Here is an 18,099-nt window from a genome sequence, read left to right on the forward strand (position 1 = left end):
ATGCTTTGGTTTCAGTTATTTCAAAATCAGCAGGTCTGTCCTGAGCTGTACACAAATTTTCAGTGCTCTTCTATTATCTTACTTGTCATTGCAGGATCCTTGGAGAGTTTACGTTATGGACCTTCCTGTTTTGCTGAGTGTGTAGGTGAGTAAAACAAGACTGTTATATAGGCCTCATATGTGATAAGGAAGGAGGGATTTGAAAACTTTCTTCTCTGCAGCAGGGATGTTGTGTGAGAAGAATGATACTTATGTCAGAGTGATCAGCATACATGGAAGTAGCGGAGAAGTTCCACTAAGCTTTACCAGGCCCAGACCTGCCTAAAGTTTGCATTCTGTGAACTCAGAAAACTCATGGACGTTAGAGCTAAGCAAACTACTAAACCAGTGCAGGACAAAACCCAGCCATGTATGAGTGTCTTTTTTTCCAGTAACCAGTTTTAGCTCCTTTCATACTGAAACAGGCGTGATGAAGGACTTCTCCTTCTGTATAAGCAGGCACAAAACTTACATTCTGTAAAGGAGGGACAGATGGGAAGACAGGATATTGAACTGACCTGAAAAGGTTTGATTTAAAGGCTTGAGGTATAGTTTGTAACGTATGCGTCTCATTTACATTGCCAGCAGGTACTTGAATGTGCAAGTGTTTTTCATTGTAACAACAAGGGAGAGCACATGGATATTCTACTCCCGAGGAGATCTTGCCTTGGGCTCTTAGCTACCTACTCAGACAGTATGGCTCAGAGACCCTTCATTTATTCAGCATTACTTCATCTCTGTGTGGCTTTGTCATTGAAAGTTCTTGAGTGTTGCAGTGCCGCTGTGAGACAGAGAAAAAGAAGCTTGGTATTATGAGAGCCACAGTGTTGTCTTCTTCATCTAAAGGAAGGGAGAGTATTTTCATTGATTTTTCCCTCTTGTGCACTTCAGTGGTCCCAGTTAAGGTTGTACCATGATGTCTTATCTTTTAGGGACACCTTATTTGTTATAATCTCACACACCACAGCCACCAAAATGTGAGGTATTGAAGGTACTATGACTCTGATCTCATCCTGTCAGGGTTAATTCTTATCATCTGGTTTAGAAGAGAATCTCCTTTGATTAGAGGAGTACAGAGACCATGTAGCACGCATGAGGGTGTCTGACATTGTATTTACTAGAAGGCAGTGCTATCCATGGATGCTTGCCAGGTCCTTACAATGTCTTCATACAAATATAAATAATCCTTGTCTTCCCTTGTTTTCTTTTCCTCAGCCTGAATCTTTTTGGGCAGGCTTTCAGAACCAAAGTTCTTAAAAAACATGTAATTTAATTTGTCTGAATATGTGTAGCTCACAGCATGGCCATGAAGAGCACTGAATGCATCAGCAGATCTTTTTCATCTTGCTTTTCCAAAGGTCCTGCTTTGCTGCTCTCTGAAAGGGGTCAGAAAAGCATCATGCTGTAAATGCATTGCATTCCTTTTCTGCTCTTGGAAATTAGATTCCTGCCTCAATGGAAATTGTGAGGTTATGTGCGTAGGAGAGAGGGGAAATTCTTTTTACCTTCCATACAGGAGCTTGCAGGGTGTTTTCAGAAACCCCGTTCTTCCAATTGTAAGTCCAAGTGGGAAGGGAACATTCTGAATATCCATCCCTTTGTTTAGGTGATTTCAGTGGCCAAAATATTAAAAAGTAGAAAAAAAATAGGGGTAGGGGAAGCCTAACAGACTAAAAACCATATTTTTGTTTGTTTCCTAGGACACAGTGCATCGTACTTTCCCAAAAGCGCTAGATACAGCTACAGGTATTCAGCAGTCACCAACACATTCCTGCAGGGAAGTATTTACAAAAGCAGTGGCATCTCTCTGGAGAGCACAGTGATCATTGAGGTATTGGGGAACTGCCAGATGGTTTTGAAAGTGAGTATTGTCAAAATCATCTGAGTGATGGGGATGAGCTGACGTGGAACTGTATCTTTCTTAGGGATTACTGCTACATTTAAACCACTTGTTTTTCTTGTAATTAAAAGTGAGTTTATTTCTGGATCTCATAATGAGAGTTACAGAATTGCTTTGATGCGACGCAGCTTCAAATTCAGTATTTGCCAGTTTTACAGGGCAAATTAAACAAATCATTGTTTTCTTTCCTAAGTGACATGACCGTTGCACTGTTTTGTCACATGAATTGCAGAACTGGAAATGGAGCTAGTCCCTTTGAAAGGAGCTTGTCTTATTTTTAATCACTTTCATATCTGTGGCAGTAATTTAAAAATAGCAAGTGTTTTAAAGAGAACTTGACAAACTTGTGTGATATGCTGGATTGGTGCCATTCCTAACCCAGTGTAAAATTCAGTCTTGTAACAAACACTCCATTGATTTCGACAGGAGATCTCTCTCTCAGTGACAAGAGCAACAGAGCAGTTTCAAATTACAGACCTTTCCCTGGGGTGAGCCCTGCTGTAGGCCAGTTTGTGAACTACAGTGCTTTAGCAGGGGGAGCATGGAAAATAAACTCTCATCTGCCTTGGTTTTCCTTCAGGTTAACAGAGGGGATAATTCATGGGTTCTGTGGGGGGTTGACATCTGTGTACTATATACACATATACATGAGGCCAGTGAAGAATAGGATAGTTATCCCTGTCCTAACATGGCCATATGGATAAAATTAGCTGGTCAGTGGTCCCCTGACTTTAGGTGAAAAATGAGAATTTGAGTACTGTCTTCAGATTGAATCACTCTCTTCTGCCTTGTGATATCAGTGGCTGGATTCCACAACTTCTAGCTCTTTATCTTAATTTGAAGCCTCCTAAGATAGGCAAAACAATATGTAGTTGAATGCTTGTCTTTACAAAAAATAAATAGAAAATATTAAGAAAAAGTTGCACTCTATGCTGTACTTAAAATGGGATGGAGAGCCACCGTTTTTGATCTACCATTTGAGAACAGTTCTTCCTTACCACAACCAGCCAAATTGTAAGTACTTTAGGAAATTCCAAAATGAACTTAAGTATGCATTTTCTTCTCTGAATTCAGTAAGAGTAAGCTGTGAAATGGCTACTGAACACTGAGAACTTTACCTGGTATAGTCTCAAGAGTCAACTGAGATGGGTAGTCATTTTGCTTCTCAACTGGAGTAGAAAAAACTTAGGTTTATCCAGGCTCCTACTTTACCCCAGAGTAGGTAATTGCTTCTGGCTTGAAAATGAAAGGGATATAATAGTGCCATATAAAATGTATTTAATAGTGACTGAAACTTTGTAGAAGAAATTTCTGGAAACCATCTCAGTTATGCAACCTGAAGATGTGACTATGCAGTTGTGTTGCTTGCAACACTGAGTCTTTTTTGAGCCTTTTTTCGTAGTCTGTGACATTCTGTGTAGATATTCTTATGTGACAAAGTCCACAAGTTCCTATTGACAATGATATTTGTTGCTCTATAACCTTTGCTCCTAGGTGCAAGATGTACAGATTAAGAAAAATCTTGTATCCAGAGAGGAACCTCTGAAGGAAATGGACAATCTAAGGTAGAAAAACTTCTAATCTAGTCTAGTTCTTGTTTTTTTGAAGCTGTATGGCTTTGCAGCGGCTTGACTGGACGTTGTTCACTCTGTTTCATACTCCGTTTAGTTTTAGTTGGGTTTGGTTTTTGGTGGTTTTTTTTTAAAAAAGCAAGAATGGAGATATGAGCACCATCAGCAAAATGAGAGGCATTTTGTTCAAAAAGGTTTCTTTGAACCTAATTTTCATCCCTTTGTATGTAAAAACACTTGGAGAGTAGACAATTAAAACTGTTCTGGGTACAAATTATCAGGCCTGTAGCTGTCTAGCAGCATGTATGAATTGCTCACTAGTTTTGTGAGTTGCAGTTGTTACTTGTACAGACTCTTAAATTTTGAAATACATTTCAGAAGTTCTTGGTTTGGAGGATCCTCCTGATGCAAAATGTTGTTTTTTTTCTTCCAGGATATTTAATCTGTATTTATTCATCTAATGTCATTTTCTTCCTTTTATGTTTTTGTTTTTAGTAGCTCATTCATAACATATGTTGGTGTGTTTCCCTCTGACTTGCAAAGGTATAGATCCTAGTGAAGATGCCTATACAAAAAGGTCTCTTCAAACTGTGGTGGTCTGGTGTTTTCCCAGAGAGCTGATGCTTCTTCAGAAAAAAAGCAGTTCTGTTGTCTGATTAAGCTCAGCCTTGTAATCTTCCTCTTTGTCCTGCCACTTGGATTCTCAGCCTTTAAACAACACTGAGAACTGAGGTAACTGACTCAATTCAAAGGGTCAAAAAGTTTACTCCAAGTTTGGAGTAAATGTGTTGCTTTAATCAGGAAGAGCTTTGTGTTTCACAGCACAGGTAGTGGTATCAGTTCAAATCAGAGGACAGGCACATCTGTGAAATTATTTGTAGGATTTTCATAGAGGTAAGAGCAGCTGTGTCTTGTTCTTGGCGGAGAAGACAAAAAATAGAGGTAGGAAAGAAAGCATTCAGTGAAGCTTGGCTGTTGAAAATAATTATTCAGATGAGTGAACCTTATTAGCATTTGCCTCAGCCTATTGTGAATATACAGTGGTCTAGCTTGTCCTCTGAACATGCATGTAATTTCCACAGATAGCAGCAAAAGCAGCCACTGTTGTCTAGGAGTTCAGAAACCCTTATCCCATGTGCACAGTCTTTTCTCCTGGAAACACTTTATCCAGGTGTTGGTGCATTAAAAATTTTTCTCCTACATTGTCTCTATGACCCGGTTGATTAGATGAACAGTTAGTTCCACAGTTAATGTGCAGATGAACTGTGCATCTCCCTGTATGGGACCTGACCATTGGGCTACTGTAGAATTTTTCATTTGGATGATTTATATTTCCCCATCTAGAGGGGAAACATATGATTAAAGTACATTATATTAGCAGTGAAAATCAATGTTGAAAAGGGATCTCTCTTAAACACTGTACTCCCAATCTGGGATACCAAAAGCAATCAGGGAGTTGACTGACAACAGAGACTGGGGGATGACTTTGAGATAGAGCCCAAGTATGTACACCTAGCAGAGCAGGAAGAGAGGGGTTGATTGGAAAGCAGTTGTTCTTGTGTGTATCACAGCTGAAGAGGAATGATAAAGAGTACATGCAGTTACTTTGCAACTGAGACATGCTTACCAATGCTGAAGGAACCCTGAATCATAAAATGGAATTTCTCTCTTACATTAAACAAGAATCGTTGCCCTTAAGTGTAATTACTTGTAAACAATTTACCAGGAGTTGGCTTTTAAGTATTACAGTTATGTCAAAGATGCTGTGATTATCTTGATAGGGTTAGTTTGGGGGGGGGGGGGGGGGGGGGTGTTTGAGGGTTCTTAGGGTCAGGGTGAATTCATGAAGAATGGAGGCTTGCTATAAAGAATAGTGATACAGAATAAGATAGATCCATTGTGGAGGTACAGCTCTGTTCAGAAAATCTGAGTTTAATGCCATAAACTGACTTGCAGCCGCTGTTTGAAGCAAGAAACTATAAACTATTTTATTGCAGGAAAATACTAGAACAGCATCCTCTTCATTTTTCTTTCCATGATGGGAAAGTTCTGAAGCTCTGTCCTGTGAGGAGTGAACAGACCTGGGCACTGAACATAAAGCGAGGCATTCTCAGTGTCCTGCAGACGTCACAAGCATCCATTGCTAGTGCAGTTGTTGAAGAGGTGAGCTGTTGGTAGAGTCATGCTCTAGGGAGGCTGTTAGCCCTTGTACACATTAAGTCTATTCCCTTTGTAAGTAACTAAAGGTTTTTGCTGCTTGGTGACTGGTCAGCAGCCAGTGGTGGTTGTCTGATTACTTTTTGTAGTGAATGTTGTGAAATTATCTATAATTTGCATTCTTGTTGAGGGTTGGAATTCACTACTTAGTTACCTGAGGAAAAGCTGTGTATTGCAGAATTTTCTCTGAAGAGTTGTAACACCAGGACTTGTGCTTTACCTGTTTTCTGGGGAAAGTACAGTATTCATTATTCATGATTATTCATCATGACTTTTTTCATTAATTTCAGGAGGCCTTAAGATGAAGCTTCTCAGGGCTCTTTGCATTATTTTTTTTTTTGGATACTTAAACTCAAGTTCTGCTGTTACACTGAAATAATAGTCCAGGGTACCCCAGTGTTGCCCATGTGTTTGCATGAGTGCAACTGATATACCTCAATGGCTGCACTTCTGTTGTGTGGAGCAATCTCTAGGCTGACCTTCAGCATGGTGTACACTAACTCATTCTCATGCCATTGCTACATATCAGTGCTCAAGTAGATGTTCTGCAATAAGGCTTGGGACACCCATATGTAATACATTTCTTCTGAGTAGAAATGCTCTTCTGATTTAATGCTTCCCTGCAAACCCACAAAATCTTATATGAAAAAGCATACATCTGTAAATGATCTGATTCAGAATAACACTGAAATTAAACAAATCAACAAACCCTGGCTATTATGAAGTGTGACCAAGGTTTTTAAAATTTGCCTGTCCGTGGCTTTTGTGGCAAAACCAGTGTCCTGCAAGGGAGAGTTTAGATCTCTGTTGTGTTGTTATTACAACAAAACAATTATTAAAATTAATTGTAACAGCCCATAATAGCTGCTCGTATTGTATGTGTGCATGTGTGATTCAACCCTGTATGTTTGTTATTAGGTGGATGTTCTGGGAATATGTCCAACCAGGTATCAGCGAAAAGGTCCTATTCTTATCAAGACAAGGGACTTAAACCTCTGTTCTCATCGGTATTCTGGTTTTACATCTGTGCAGTCTGTTGTTCTTCCTCATATGTCGGTAGGTGTTGGGGAATGACACTGATCCTTCCACTCTGAAGAGTCATAATGCAAATGAAAACATTTTTGAATAGTTGTTTATGCTCAGTTATATTCGTGTGTGTCTGCCCAATCCTTAGCAAATTCTTAGCAAAGAAATGATGAATCCTTAGCAAAGAAATGATGATTATTGTCCCTGCAATGCCTGTCATTCACAGAATTTGTTTTCAGTGCAGGTTTGCATTGTAGTTGATGAACATTATCGTATAAATGCAAGAGGTTATTAGGCGCCTGGATTAAACTCTGTCATTAAAACATGGTGTAGTGGTAAACTGAAAGTAGAGCATGAAAGAGAGGAATAGAAAGATGTGGATAAGAGAAGTACATTATACAAAGAAGGATGTTATTTGCAGAAAACTTTGGAAAGATAGAAGCTTTTCTAAAATCTAAGCTTACAGCTTTCCACTGTTCACAGCAAATATAGTCAATGTTGATATTTTGTGCTGGTTTTATTAGGAGAATATTACTTGTTTCTTGTATTGTACTAGCTAGTCATAATTTACCAGCCTTTTGCTTTTTTTTCAACTCTGCTGACCAAAAAGATGAGCTTAACACTGATGCTTTGTGAACTGAAATGAATTGAGACCATTTGGTGTTGAAAGTTAGTAGCAGTTGCATTTCAGTGATGGAAAAATTAGACTGCAAATAAAGAGTATTAACCTCCACAGGCTGGGCGCTGTCAAATGTCTAGACAAGAGACTCACCCTGTATCACAGAACTGGAATCCTCTGTGAAGTTGGGAGTAAAAGGATTGGGTAGGCTGACATTGGTCGTCAAGACTTTACCTGAAGTGTGTGTTCTTCTCAGTCTGAGCAGCAGATCCTGTCCTCCAAACTGGAATGTGTTCAGAGCATTAAGGATGGAGTCCTGGCAGAGGCCAAATGTGCTGAGTCCAACCTTCTTGCACTGTTCTCTCAGAAGGGCAGCGGGGCAAAGACGCAGACACAGTCTTCACTGAAACTCTTTCAAGTGGAAACAGAGACACTGTACAAAAAAGGTAACATGATGTTTCTGCTAAAATAAAGTAAATTTATTTGCTAGAAAAGTCTTGGGACTGCGTCTTGCCTGTGAGAACTCTGCACCTGATATTTCCTTTAATGTATTAAACTATGTGAAAGTGGATGTTTTCACAGGCTGGACTGCTGAGAGCTGTCCCTTCTTTGGGAGTTGGGGCCTGCTATAATGAAGCTGAGCGGGTCTCCAGAAGTGATAGATTCCGTAATGGCCAACTTCTTTTTACCTACTTTACATACCTAGCCCCCTTGTATGCAGAGCATCAGCCTTTCTGTGTCTGTGGACAGTTCCTAGTTTGTGTACAAATGGAGTACAAGTGCAGTTATTTAAATGCAAGTCCTAATGGAACTAAGAACTGTTTTAATTTTTGCTCCTTCTTTGTTCTTGTGTGCTTCTCCGTAGGAGAATGATTTTACCGAAGTCAGTGGGAGGCTTGCCTGAGGAAAGATTTTAAAGTTGAGCTCTAAATGTTGAGAAACAATTTGTACTATTTTTTGTCTGCTTCTAGTTTTGTTTTTTTAAAAGGAAAATCCAAATTTCCAGGACCCTTTTTGTTTATAGTTATGCTGACATAAGATGACAAGGTTCTTCCTCAGGAAGAGGTTAAGAGCCGAGCCATTTATTTTTCTTGGCACCTAGATCTCCTGTTGAGTTTTTAGGAGACTGAAGTGTGGAACGGATCAAGTGATTAGATAAAATTGGAAAGGGCAATGAATGTAAAGTAGCAGGGCCATTGTAAGAGGCATATTGACTTTTTTCATGCGTATCTTCTTCGTCTTGTTTCTCTGGCTCTTTCTTTCAGGTCACACTTGTCTTTAGGCCTTTATTCTGTTGTGTTCTTAATTTCAACATGGCTGCAGGCATTCATATTCATCCATGGCTTTACTGAGACTAGAGAGATTCTAACATGTAGAAATAAAGGCTCAGAGAGAAACTTTCCCCTAGAATTCAGGCTTAAACATAGCAAATGGCCAGCAACCACCAGATACCTGATTTTTCCTTACGTCTTTCCAGTGGACTATGAGGATCTGTATGTGACCAGCATGCTCTATGAAAGGGAAGAAACTGAGAGGGAGGTCACTGGAGGGGAAGTAACTGAACTAGTGTGGAAGCTTTGCTTGGCACATAGTACAAGTTTTGAGGTAAGTTTTTACATATAATGTTCGTTTCCTTGTAAGACCATTTGTGGTCTGAGAGTTCTCCCACACAGATAGGAGGTGACTAGGAGAGCAGCAATTTTGAAATACTGAAGCCTACATTGTTTTGGGTATTTTTTAATGTGGAATTATAGAAAGATAAAATGCTTTGAAGTGTCATTTTCCTCTATAAGCAATAAATCAAACTGAGAAGAAGAGTCAAAACATCGTATGGTCCCTGAATATTGGGCAAAACCAATTTTGAACCGTATTCTAAATTAACCTGGAAGAAAATGTTCTGAATTTTCATTTTGCTGTGGGGGGGGGAAAAAAAAAAAAAAAAGTGTCTGGTTTGGATTATCACTGATGGTTTTGATGCTTAATTGCAAAAACCCTTTTCTACAGCTTTAGTGTGGGATACTAGCTCTGGTAGTGCTGTTGCTTCCTTCTTTATTGGAGTTCTGTGGTCCTTCTCCTGGTGCCTCATCCCCTCAAAACAGTCTGCATGTGAAACCCTCGCCTCTAGATCTTGGCTGGTCAGTTCCACGTGCTTCTGATTAATTCTTGTAATAACCATCATGTTTTGTCGAGATGCTGCTTGGGTCCAGGGGGAATCTCTTCTCACCTAAACCATTTTCATTGCTGAATATTGCTAAGATAGAGTGTAATATTCTGGTCATATGGAACATACAGTGGCTTAATTTTTTTCTATAATGACCATCATTCTAGCTGAGGGTCTGCCTGTCTCCTTAGCTCACACAGGTCTTGTAATTTTTGTTGATACTGGCAACAGCTGGATCAGTTAGTATTTGTCACTGTCTTTGAAGTGAAGATCCCTATTTTCTGTGAAATTCAGAGATTATCAAGAACACCTGTTACATGCAATACAGAATGATCGACAGATGATGGTGCTTAATCACTGCTGACCTGAGATGAACTGAGGGCAATGGCCTAAAAGACAGGGCACTTCATATCCCATTATCCTTCAGATAGAGTCGTTCTTGCTAGTAATGAAGTTCCTATATAGAACAACATGAAAAAACCATAAATTTGAAAATAGAAGAACACACTTCTTGTTTAAGTCATTCGTGGTCAGGATATTACTAGAAAACAAGTATGGTCTAATGGGGAAAGCGCTGAACTGAGCCTTGGTGCCTCCATGAATTTGCCACTGATGGGTTTAGTCAGCTCATTCCTGATATATTCCCTATCCTCTGATGTTAATGTCTTGTTAGATTGCTTGTGCTTTGGAGAAAGGTTATTTCTTGTGCAGTGGGGCTGTGATCTCTCCTGTAAATGCACGTGGATACAAGTGATGTTAACACTGCTTCAGACCTAGCCTAGGAGAAAGCACTTCTTTGTCTAGGTTAAGTCCCATGTCAAAGAACAAAAACTCTGCCTGTCTATTCCCTGGGGGACACACAGATACTGGGAGATGGAGTACAGGCTTTATGGGGACTGGAAGAGTGCACTGCCAGATTACAACTCTGCAGGCCAGTGGTGCTTGTTTAGAAATTAATATACTATGTATATTCACCTTTCTCTTAGCTTTGCTGAGATTAATGAGCACAAGGAAGTGTTTGTTTAGTGTGGTGTGAGACTTAAGGCGAAGGCACAGGGTAGAGAAAGATCACAGTCACAACAACTTCAGTCAGCTAGGATAAATTACAACCCTAGCAGTTACTCCCAACTTATTAAATGGTGATCATACTCTGACCTGGTATCACAGCCTGACAAAGACCTCAGCGAGGGCTGAGGAGAAAGCAGCAGGTGGCCTTTCTGGGTGGTGGTATCTGGGATAGGTTTCTCTCTCTGAGTTATAAGCAAGTCTGCCATCTATTTTAGCTGCATGCTAGGGAGATTGGGACTACAGAGAGCTAAAAGAGCCCTAAACATAACGGTTCTTGCTAATGTAGATTAAAAGCAACCTCTTTGGGTATGATAATAACCTAATTCTATGTGACTGTCATTGTAACAGCAGTATGTAATGGCATTTAGGAACAGACTAGAGGGCTACTTACCACTTGGAAATTGTTGAAAAAAGAAACTACTGCAGTGGACCTGAGAAACTTTCTGCAAATCCTACCTTCTTTTGAACACCCATAATTGAGTGTCTTTGAAAGAATGGTAGACGATTTTTCCCAGTAACAGTGGGATGTCACTTCTGTCTCCAAAGAGGCCCACTGACTTCATGTGTGGGAAATTTGTTTTGTAAATTACTAAGATTAGCACAAGTGGCTGCTGTCTGTGCCGCTGCCTAAAAAAAGAGGTGAATTATTCATCATATGCCTGTCCCAGCACAGGGTTCGATTCGTTGTCAGCCATTTTCACTGTTTCAGGGTGTTCCTTCTGTGTGACAAGACATTTCAAAGGGGATCTTTATTATCCCTCATTCCAACCAATAAAATGTCCTTTGGGCCAGGAAAGAAGTTGTGGGAATGCCCACAGCGTTGCTTGGGAGACAGCTCCGCTGTTACGCATGTATAGCTTGTTTGTCCCTTTATTGTTTGACTCTGAATGAGGCAAGATTATGCATTTCTTTCAGGACACAAAACCAAGAATAAATGGAAGAAAAAATCCCTAACTCTAGGGAAAACAGTGAAGGGATGAGAAAATGGGGGTGGAAACTGTCATTTCCAAGGAAGCAAAGTTGTTTAATTTTTTAATGCTATTATGAAACAAGATTGAATTTCTATGTGAATGTAGAATGGCTAATGGACCATTAAGTGAACAAGCTGCATACTGACAAAGAATGGTCAAAGGGATGGGGAGAAGGGACCCTCACTTGCGAGAAGGAAGCCTGTCACACAGCTTCTGCTGGGGTCTGCATTTACATTTCGCCGTCTGGGTTTTGATGCTGGATTGGTAGCTCTGGTGAATGTGGCCGTGTATGCATTAAGCAGTGTGGGCAAGAGTATGTCAGAGTATGTCAGATTCATTCTGCCCAACTCCTGTACCCCAGTCAGACCCAAATGAGTTTACCTTTAGGGCATGGTCTCACCATTTGCTTTTCTCATAAGGCATTTCTAATTGCTAGTTACTACCTAGTTGGGTGTTCTTGTAAGTTTGCAGCCTGAAGAGAAAAGCAAGGGAGGGAAGGAAGATAGGGGCACAGAGAAGGAGGAGGTTTTACTCTCAGGTTACACTGTAAATCAGTGGCAATGCTGCTATAACCCAAAGTCTTTTGTTGTGCTCTGTTCTCTAAAGCTGGTTTCTGCACAGCTGTAATATTAACATTTGCTGTTGCGCTCTCTTACAGACTGCAGACCTTTTCATGACTCTTGTCTTTGAGCTTCGACATCTTTCTCTTGAGGCCTTAAAAGTTCTATGGCAAAGATCTTCGTTTAAATGCAGAGACAACTGGTAAGGTCCTTTTAGTAATTGCGTTAAAAGTATATATATAGGAAAGAAATGTTTTGTAAATATTTAAAATATATTCATGTTCTAAATCCATGCCCAAATGTTGGATTTAAAATTGGAGCACTTTAAAGGAAGAATGTGTATTGCAGATCTTGTTTATGTGACAGAAGGATGATATTCTCTCCTTACTGAATGAACGTTGCGTACAAAATAGACTTTCCTGTCCCGTGCCTATTCCCACAGACAGACTTCCTGTTTGAGGAACAATGTGAACAGGAAACTCGAGTCATGGCTTAGATGGAAATCAATGCTGCTGGTTTTAAGCATCTACTGCCATTTGTTATGAAAAAGCTTACCTGGATCTGTACCTTCAGTGCTCTTAGTACTCATGGGGGAGAGGAGACAAATGTTAGGCTGGGAGTATGGACATGGTGGAGCTACATCTTTCAGTAGCAGCCTAATCTCAGGATGATTTATACCAACCACAGAATTGCAGCTTTAAAGATCAAGGCCCCCACACCTCTGCAGTCAGGAATAGTTCTGAGCCAGTGGTTTGAAACTTTCAGAACTACTAATCCAGTATTATTAAAATCAATATCATTTTTTCCTCCCTCCAAAATCAGTATTCTGAAAAGTATAGACAAAGATTTTTTTACTTGGTTTCAGTACAAAATGTCATCAGCCTGTTTGAAATTAATCTAATGCCAGGTTTTATGTTTATAACAGTATCTTAAACTTTACTTCATGCAAAAGGGGCAAACTTTGTTTCGGTTTAGGATTATTCTCACCTTTTGACAAATAGTCATGCTAATATTTTCAATATTAGAAAGTAATTTAAACTACTTTGCCTCTTTCTATATTAACTTTAGACTCATTTTACTCAGGACGAGGTTATTAACTTTAGGAGCTAAAAAGAATCCCATGGAGACTACTCTTTGATGCAAGTGCTTTTACCCAGTTTAGTTTAACTACTTCCTAGTTAATGCAAAAGTGTCCATCCACCAGTATAGGAGGTTGGTACAGAATATTTACAGAGGGACTCTTAAGAGCTGAAATGTGTGTTGTCTGTCATGCTGGTGAAACCTTTCCACTTAGATAAGACCTAAAAAAGCACATGAAGTAAAAGATAGTCAATTCCGTTTTATTATTTTCATTTTTTATTGGTGAAATGAAAAAAACCCACCTTAAATACAAATCAGTGCTTTAAGGTACCTCAGTCTTTAGAAGTCAAACTTGGGATATGTTTTGGCTTCATTTTCAGAGAAAGCAACAGAATATTTTCCTAAAAGCCTGGTTACATACAGTTTTTGAAACACCAGTACACTTCATCACATCTTGGCTGAGGCATGTTTCTGTAAGGTCACTAAACCAAAGGATAGTCTTGATTTCTATGGAATCTGGCATTTGCTAAGCTGGTGGACTTTTAGTTATCTTGAAAGAAGCCCAACCTCAATGTGTTTGTTATTTGATTCTGGAGTATTCTGGTCATTTTAGATTTGCTGTACTTTGTTGTTGTGTTACAGGCAGCCACTAATAGATGCTCTCCCATCTTGTGCTACAGAGGCATGTGTTGTCCTAATGAAAGAAATTATAGCTTCTGGAGAAGTTGAGGAAGACAAAGTGGAGTATTTCTTCTGGTCATTTTCATTCATTCCTAAACCCACCTCAGGCATGATTGAATCTCTTGCTGTGAGTGGATGTTGTTTTTTCTTTTTATCATCAATCTAGCTGCCTCATAATTTTTGTATTTTACAGTAATAGTCTTTTTCACAGATTTATACAAAACTCTGCATGTCCAGGTAATTTTGTTGATGAAACTAGTGGCTATTTTAATCTAGATTCCAAAAGAGAATGCAATCATGTTTGGTCAGCAGAGCTTGATTTGCATTTGTAGCCTAGAGACTTTAAAAAAAAAAAAAAAAAAAAAAAAAAGAAGTGTAAAGTACCCTGTGGATTCCAGAGACTGGTTTGGGCTAATTAGTTTTGAGGTTCAAGGTCAGGTCAGTGTGAGGAGAATTATGCTGTTGCAGCTACTCCCTGTGGTGTATAGAGAGCTTTATTCTCCATTTTAGTCCCTTACAAGCTTTGTACTTAGCACCTGGAGACATTTCAGTCCTTTGTATATGCAGCACTATTGCAGCTTCTGCCATTTTTCTTAACTAAATTAATTGTATGCAGATTAATACTGGCTCCATTTTATAGTATATTTTTCCTTTAAAGATCTGTTGTTCTGTTGAGTTTATACAGTGTAATCTGTCATGCTCTTGAAATGTGAAGTTGGACTTGCTACTTTTTTTGTGAAGCTGCAGTGTTTTGGGTGGTAAAATCATAGATAGTCTTGTAGCTTAAATAAGCCATTAAGAATATTTCACTAATTAAGTAAAATATTATGCCTGCTTAGCTCATGAGCCATTGATCAGCCATGGAGAATCTTGTGGAGTATATCACAACCTGCTGTTCCAAATCATACAGGTTCCAACCAGGACTACAAAAGACAGCTCTCAGTGTTAGCAGGCTTTCCACAGTATCTGCATGAAATAGTTCATCTTGAGTCCATTTGGGCTTCGCAAACATTGGTTGCAGTGGTGGGATTTTCAACAGTAACAGGCTTGCTTCAGAGGATACAGAAATTTGGAATTTGCAGGTTTATGGGACAGAAAAACTAATTTTCATTCTAAAAATGAGTAAACTGTCCATGACTTACTGAGCTGTCAGTGCTTTTTGCTAAGTATTGAGGTGGGACTTAAAGAAACTGTGTAATGGTGAGGGTTTTACTATTTTGAGGGTCCTGGAAAGTAGTTTAGATTTGTTTTCACACTCCTTCCTAAGCAGGCAGGGCATGATTTCTTGTGAAAAGAACTGAGGTCTGTATCACGTTGACACTAATTTTAGCTTGTGTGTTTACATGTGAACATAGAAGAATTTTCCACTATATCCCTGCAGGGGTGTCCTTGTTTGTTTCTTTAAATCCTTTAAGGGCTGTTTGAAAATATGCATTGTTGAGGTTGAGTTTTGGTATGTAAATGTTTTGATACATTTATTTTCTATGGTGTGTTACAGTAATCATGAGAATGACTTTTCTGAAACACCCTGTTCTTTTTGTGCTTGTTTACAGCCTTTGCTGGAGTCACCGGGAGCAAGCCAGAGCTGCTTCTTAGGAGTAACTGCTCTCTTACATAGATTTTGTTCAGCTTACAATTCCTGTGGTGGTGTACCTGCTGTGCAGAGTGTGATGAGGACTCTTGGGAAATTTCTGGGAGGAAACTGTACTGTGCAAGATTCAGAACGACTCAGCAAAGTATCAGTCATACGGGAGCATATGATATAATGCTTTACTTTTCTATCCCCTTTATGATCTAGAACTTGTTTAATGAAAATGTCATTCAGTGGATTTCCAGAAAGCATCTGTTGACAAATTATTATTTTAAATTGGTTATTGTGTTCAGAACTCTGTGTTGAATCACTAAAAGGTCAAAAGATCAAAAGGGACAAAGTATCAAAGTACTTGAGAAACCTTTACTGTGCATCAAATCCATGACTTCTGCTTTTCCATTGCAATGCAATTTTCTTTAAATGATTTTGTACTCCACCAGGTCTAAGCCAGATTTTACTTACAAGTGTTACATGGCATAAGAACAGCCATGCATACTCATGAGAGTCTTGTCCTCAGACTAAAGCCAGAATATAGATGGTACAATAGGGGCTGCAGTAAACCCCCCAATGATCAGTGATCATTTTAAACAGAGAATTTTGCACAAAAAATGTTAATGCAATAAAATTTCATGTACAGCTGACAACATGCGAAGAAGTTTTTATTCTACGTTGCTTTGTATTTACAGATGCAACTGGTGTTAAAAGCCATTGGAAATGCGGGAATGGCAGCAGCTTCACTAGCTCCTGTTTTGAGTTTGTGTGCTTCCCTGAAAAGTAATCCGATTGAAATTCGTCTAGCTGCTATCCAGGCCTTCAGGCGCATTCCCTGTTCTGTCAGGGTAAGTGCTTTATTGCCAGCAGGTGACTGATGGCTTCCTGGCACTGTCCTAGAGTTTTGACTTTCTGCAATAGTTATGAAACATGCAAGAAATAAGGAACAAGTGGGAACGTGTCTTCCAGCAGAGCTCCTCTGCTAGTGGATACGTTGGTGGGACCACCCCGATGAACAGACCTATAATGTGCTTTGCTATAGTTGAGGTAACATATCCAGTGACTGAGGTAATGTTTATGACGACTTAAAAAGTTACTTCAGTTGGGTGGTTTATGTCTCTGTGGGTTATGGCTGAAAACCTGCAGTACTTGATTTTTCCTATAGTCTGTTCCTCTGTGTCATTCTCTGAAATGCAAAGTATTAATGTGAGAAGCTTGTTGTGATTGGCAGTACACTGTCATAGAACGTTTTGTTGATGTTTTAACAGAAGAAAAGACAAAATTTATTTATCTCAAATAACTCGATACTAAAAAGAATGGCAAAGCCAGAAGTGCTAGTGTGGGCAAAGCTGGCACTCCTGCTCCAGAAGAATGAGAGGTTCCACGTGGACTTGCACTTGGAGAAGCATTTTCTATGGATTTTTAAAATTTAATCACAGCATGGATTGATGTAATCTGCTTGTTCTGTAGTTATGAAGCTTGGTGTTGCTCCTTAGACCTGTCGAAAGTATGAAGCCGGTATGTCGTCATACGCCCCATCGTTGTCTAGAAAATGAACTGCTAAACTGACACCCTGTGGGTGGACTGGGGGTATTAAATGCTACAGAAATGTTACTGGTATCAGTCACCAATGTCTTAATTCCTCACAGTTCACCAGACAACTCATATTTGGTGATACCAGGGAAGTATTGAACAGAATAAATTTGTTACAGGCCTACCCTTTGATTGAGACCAGAAGTAATGTTCAGTTTGTTCTGGAAAGTTGTGGGTAAGGTAGTATAGAGAATATATACATACATTTGTATACGTGTTGCGTGAAGTGACTTTGTCAGGTATAAAGCAGTCGTTATCCCTTTCAGAAAGGAAAACCCACCTGCAGCTGAAAGTGCATTTCTGAGGTGTTCTAGGGGAGTAACTCATAATTATCTTTTTTGGTTATCTTGTTCTCTTAGAATGCTGTATTAGTTCCGCTGTATCAAGCAACCAGCGAAGATGTGGAAATAAGGATTGCTGCTTATTATATAGCAATGAAATGTCCACATGAAGAGTTATTTAAACAAGTACAAAAGACTTTGCTGAAAGAAACATCCAGTCAAGGTTAGCCAAGCAACTACTGAAGTCTTACACATTCCGAAAGGATACTTCAATGTAACATTTACTTTGCAGGTGTAATGGTATCAATCTATATCAATTTTTATTTAATCTTAATACTCTATAGGTTGTTTTTAAAGATTGTATGGTTGCCACATTTTGTAGTGGAATTGTGATACTGTTGCTTCAGTAATAGTCACTAAGGTGTGACTTCACAAAATTAGTTCCCTCTACTGGCAACATTTCATTAGTTGAGTGCTAATGAAATGCTAAGTAAGAAAGAGAAATATGGAACCATTTTGATGTTTAGTCCATTAGAAATACAAATGGATAACTGCAAATTATGTTTTGTTGAGAAAGAAGCAAGTGGCAGGTGTAAACTATTTCTTAATTGCCTTTTTAATGCTTCTAAATTCCACATTTACTGTTCATTTACTTGATGTAATACTAATATTTGTTATAAGGATTTTCTACCATGTTCTGGCTTTAGTACTGTCCTCTTTTACGGTTATTTTACATCGGTTTTGATATGT

The 18,099-nt window shown here is 39.1% G+C and overlaps 2 protein-coding genes across 2 annotated transcripts in view; one reads left to right on the plus strand and one right to left on the minus strand.

Annotated features, from left to right (window-relative positions):
• The window catches only part of CLEC16A (C-type lectin domain containing 16A), a 376,293-nt gene that overhangs the window by 97,241 nt on the left and 260,953 nt on the right, over positions 1-18,099 (minus strand). The gene's annotated exons all lie outside the window — the stretch shown is intronic.
• LOC141950919 (uncharacterized) overlaps positions 109-18,099 on the plus strand; it is an 89,213-nt gene continuing 71,222 nt past the window's right edge. The window contains exons 1-12 of the mRNA XM_074886424.1: positions 109-145; positions 1,740-1,900; positions 3,434-3,504; positions 5,508-5,673; positions 6,646-6,783; positions 7,629-7,818; positions 8,850-8,977; positions 12,231-12,334; positions 13,855-14,020; positions 15,447-15,629; positions 16,171-16,323; positions 17,428-17,572. Of these exons, the coding sequence (XP_074742525.1) occupies positions 1,889-1,900; positions 3,434-3,504; positions 5,508-5,673; positions 6,646-6,783; positions 7,629-7,818; positions 8,850-8,977; positions 12,231-12,334; positions 13,855-14,020; positions 15,447-15,629; positions 16,171-16,323; positions 17,428-17,572 (1,456 nt within the window). The 5' untranslated portion in view covers positions 109-145; positions 1,740-1,888. The remainder of the gene's footprint in view (positions 146-1,739; positions 1,901-3,433; positions 3,505-5,507; positions 5,674-6,645; positions 6,784-7,628; positions 7,819-8,849; positions 8,978-12,230; positions 12,335-13,854; positions 14,021-15,446; positions 15,630-16,170; positions 16,324-17,427; positions 17,573-18,099) is intronic.

Source organism: Strix uralensis, chromosome 16 (assembly GCF_047716275.1).
Source record: "Strix uralensis isolate ZFMK-TIS-50842 chromosome 16, bStrUra1, whole genome shotgun sequence".
NCBI lineage: Eukaryota > Metazoa > Chordata > Aves > Strigiformes > Strigidae > Strix > Strix uralensis.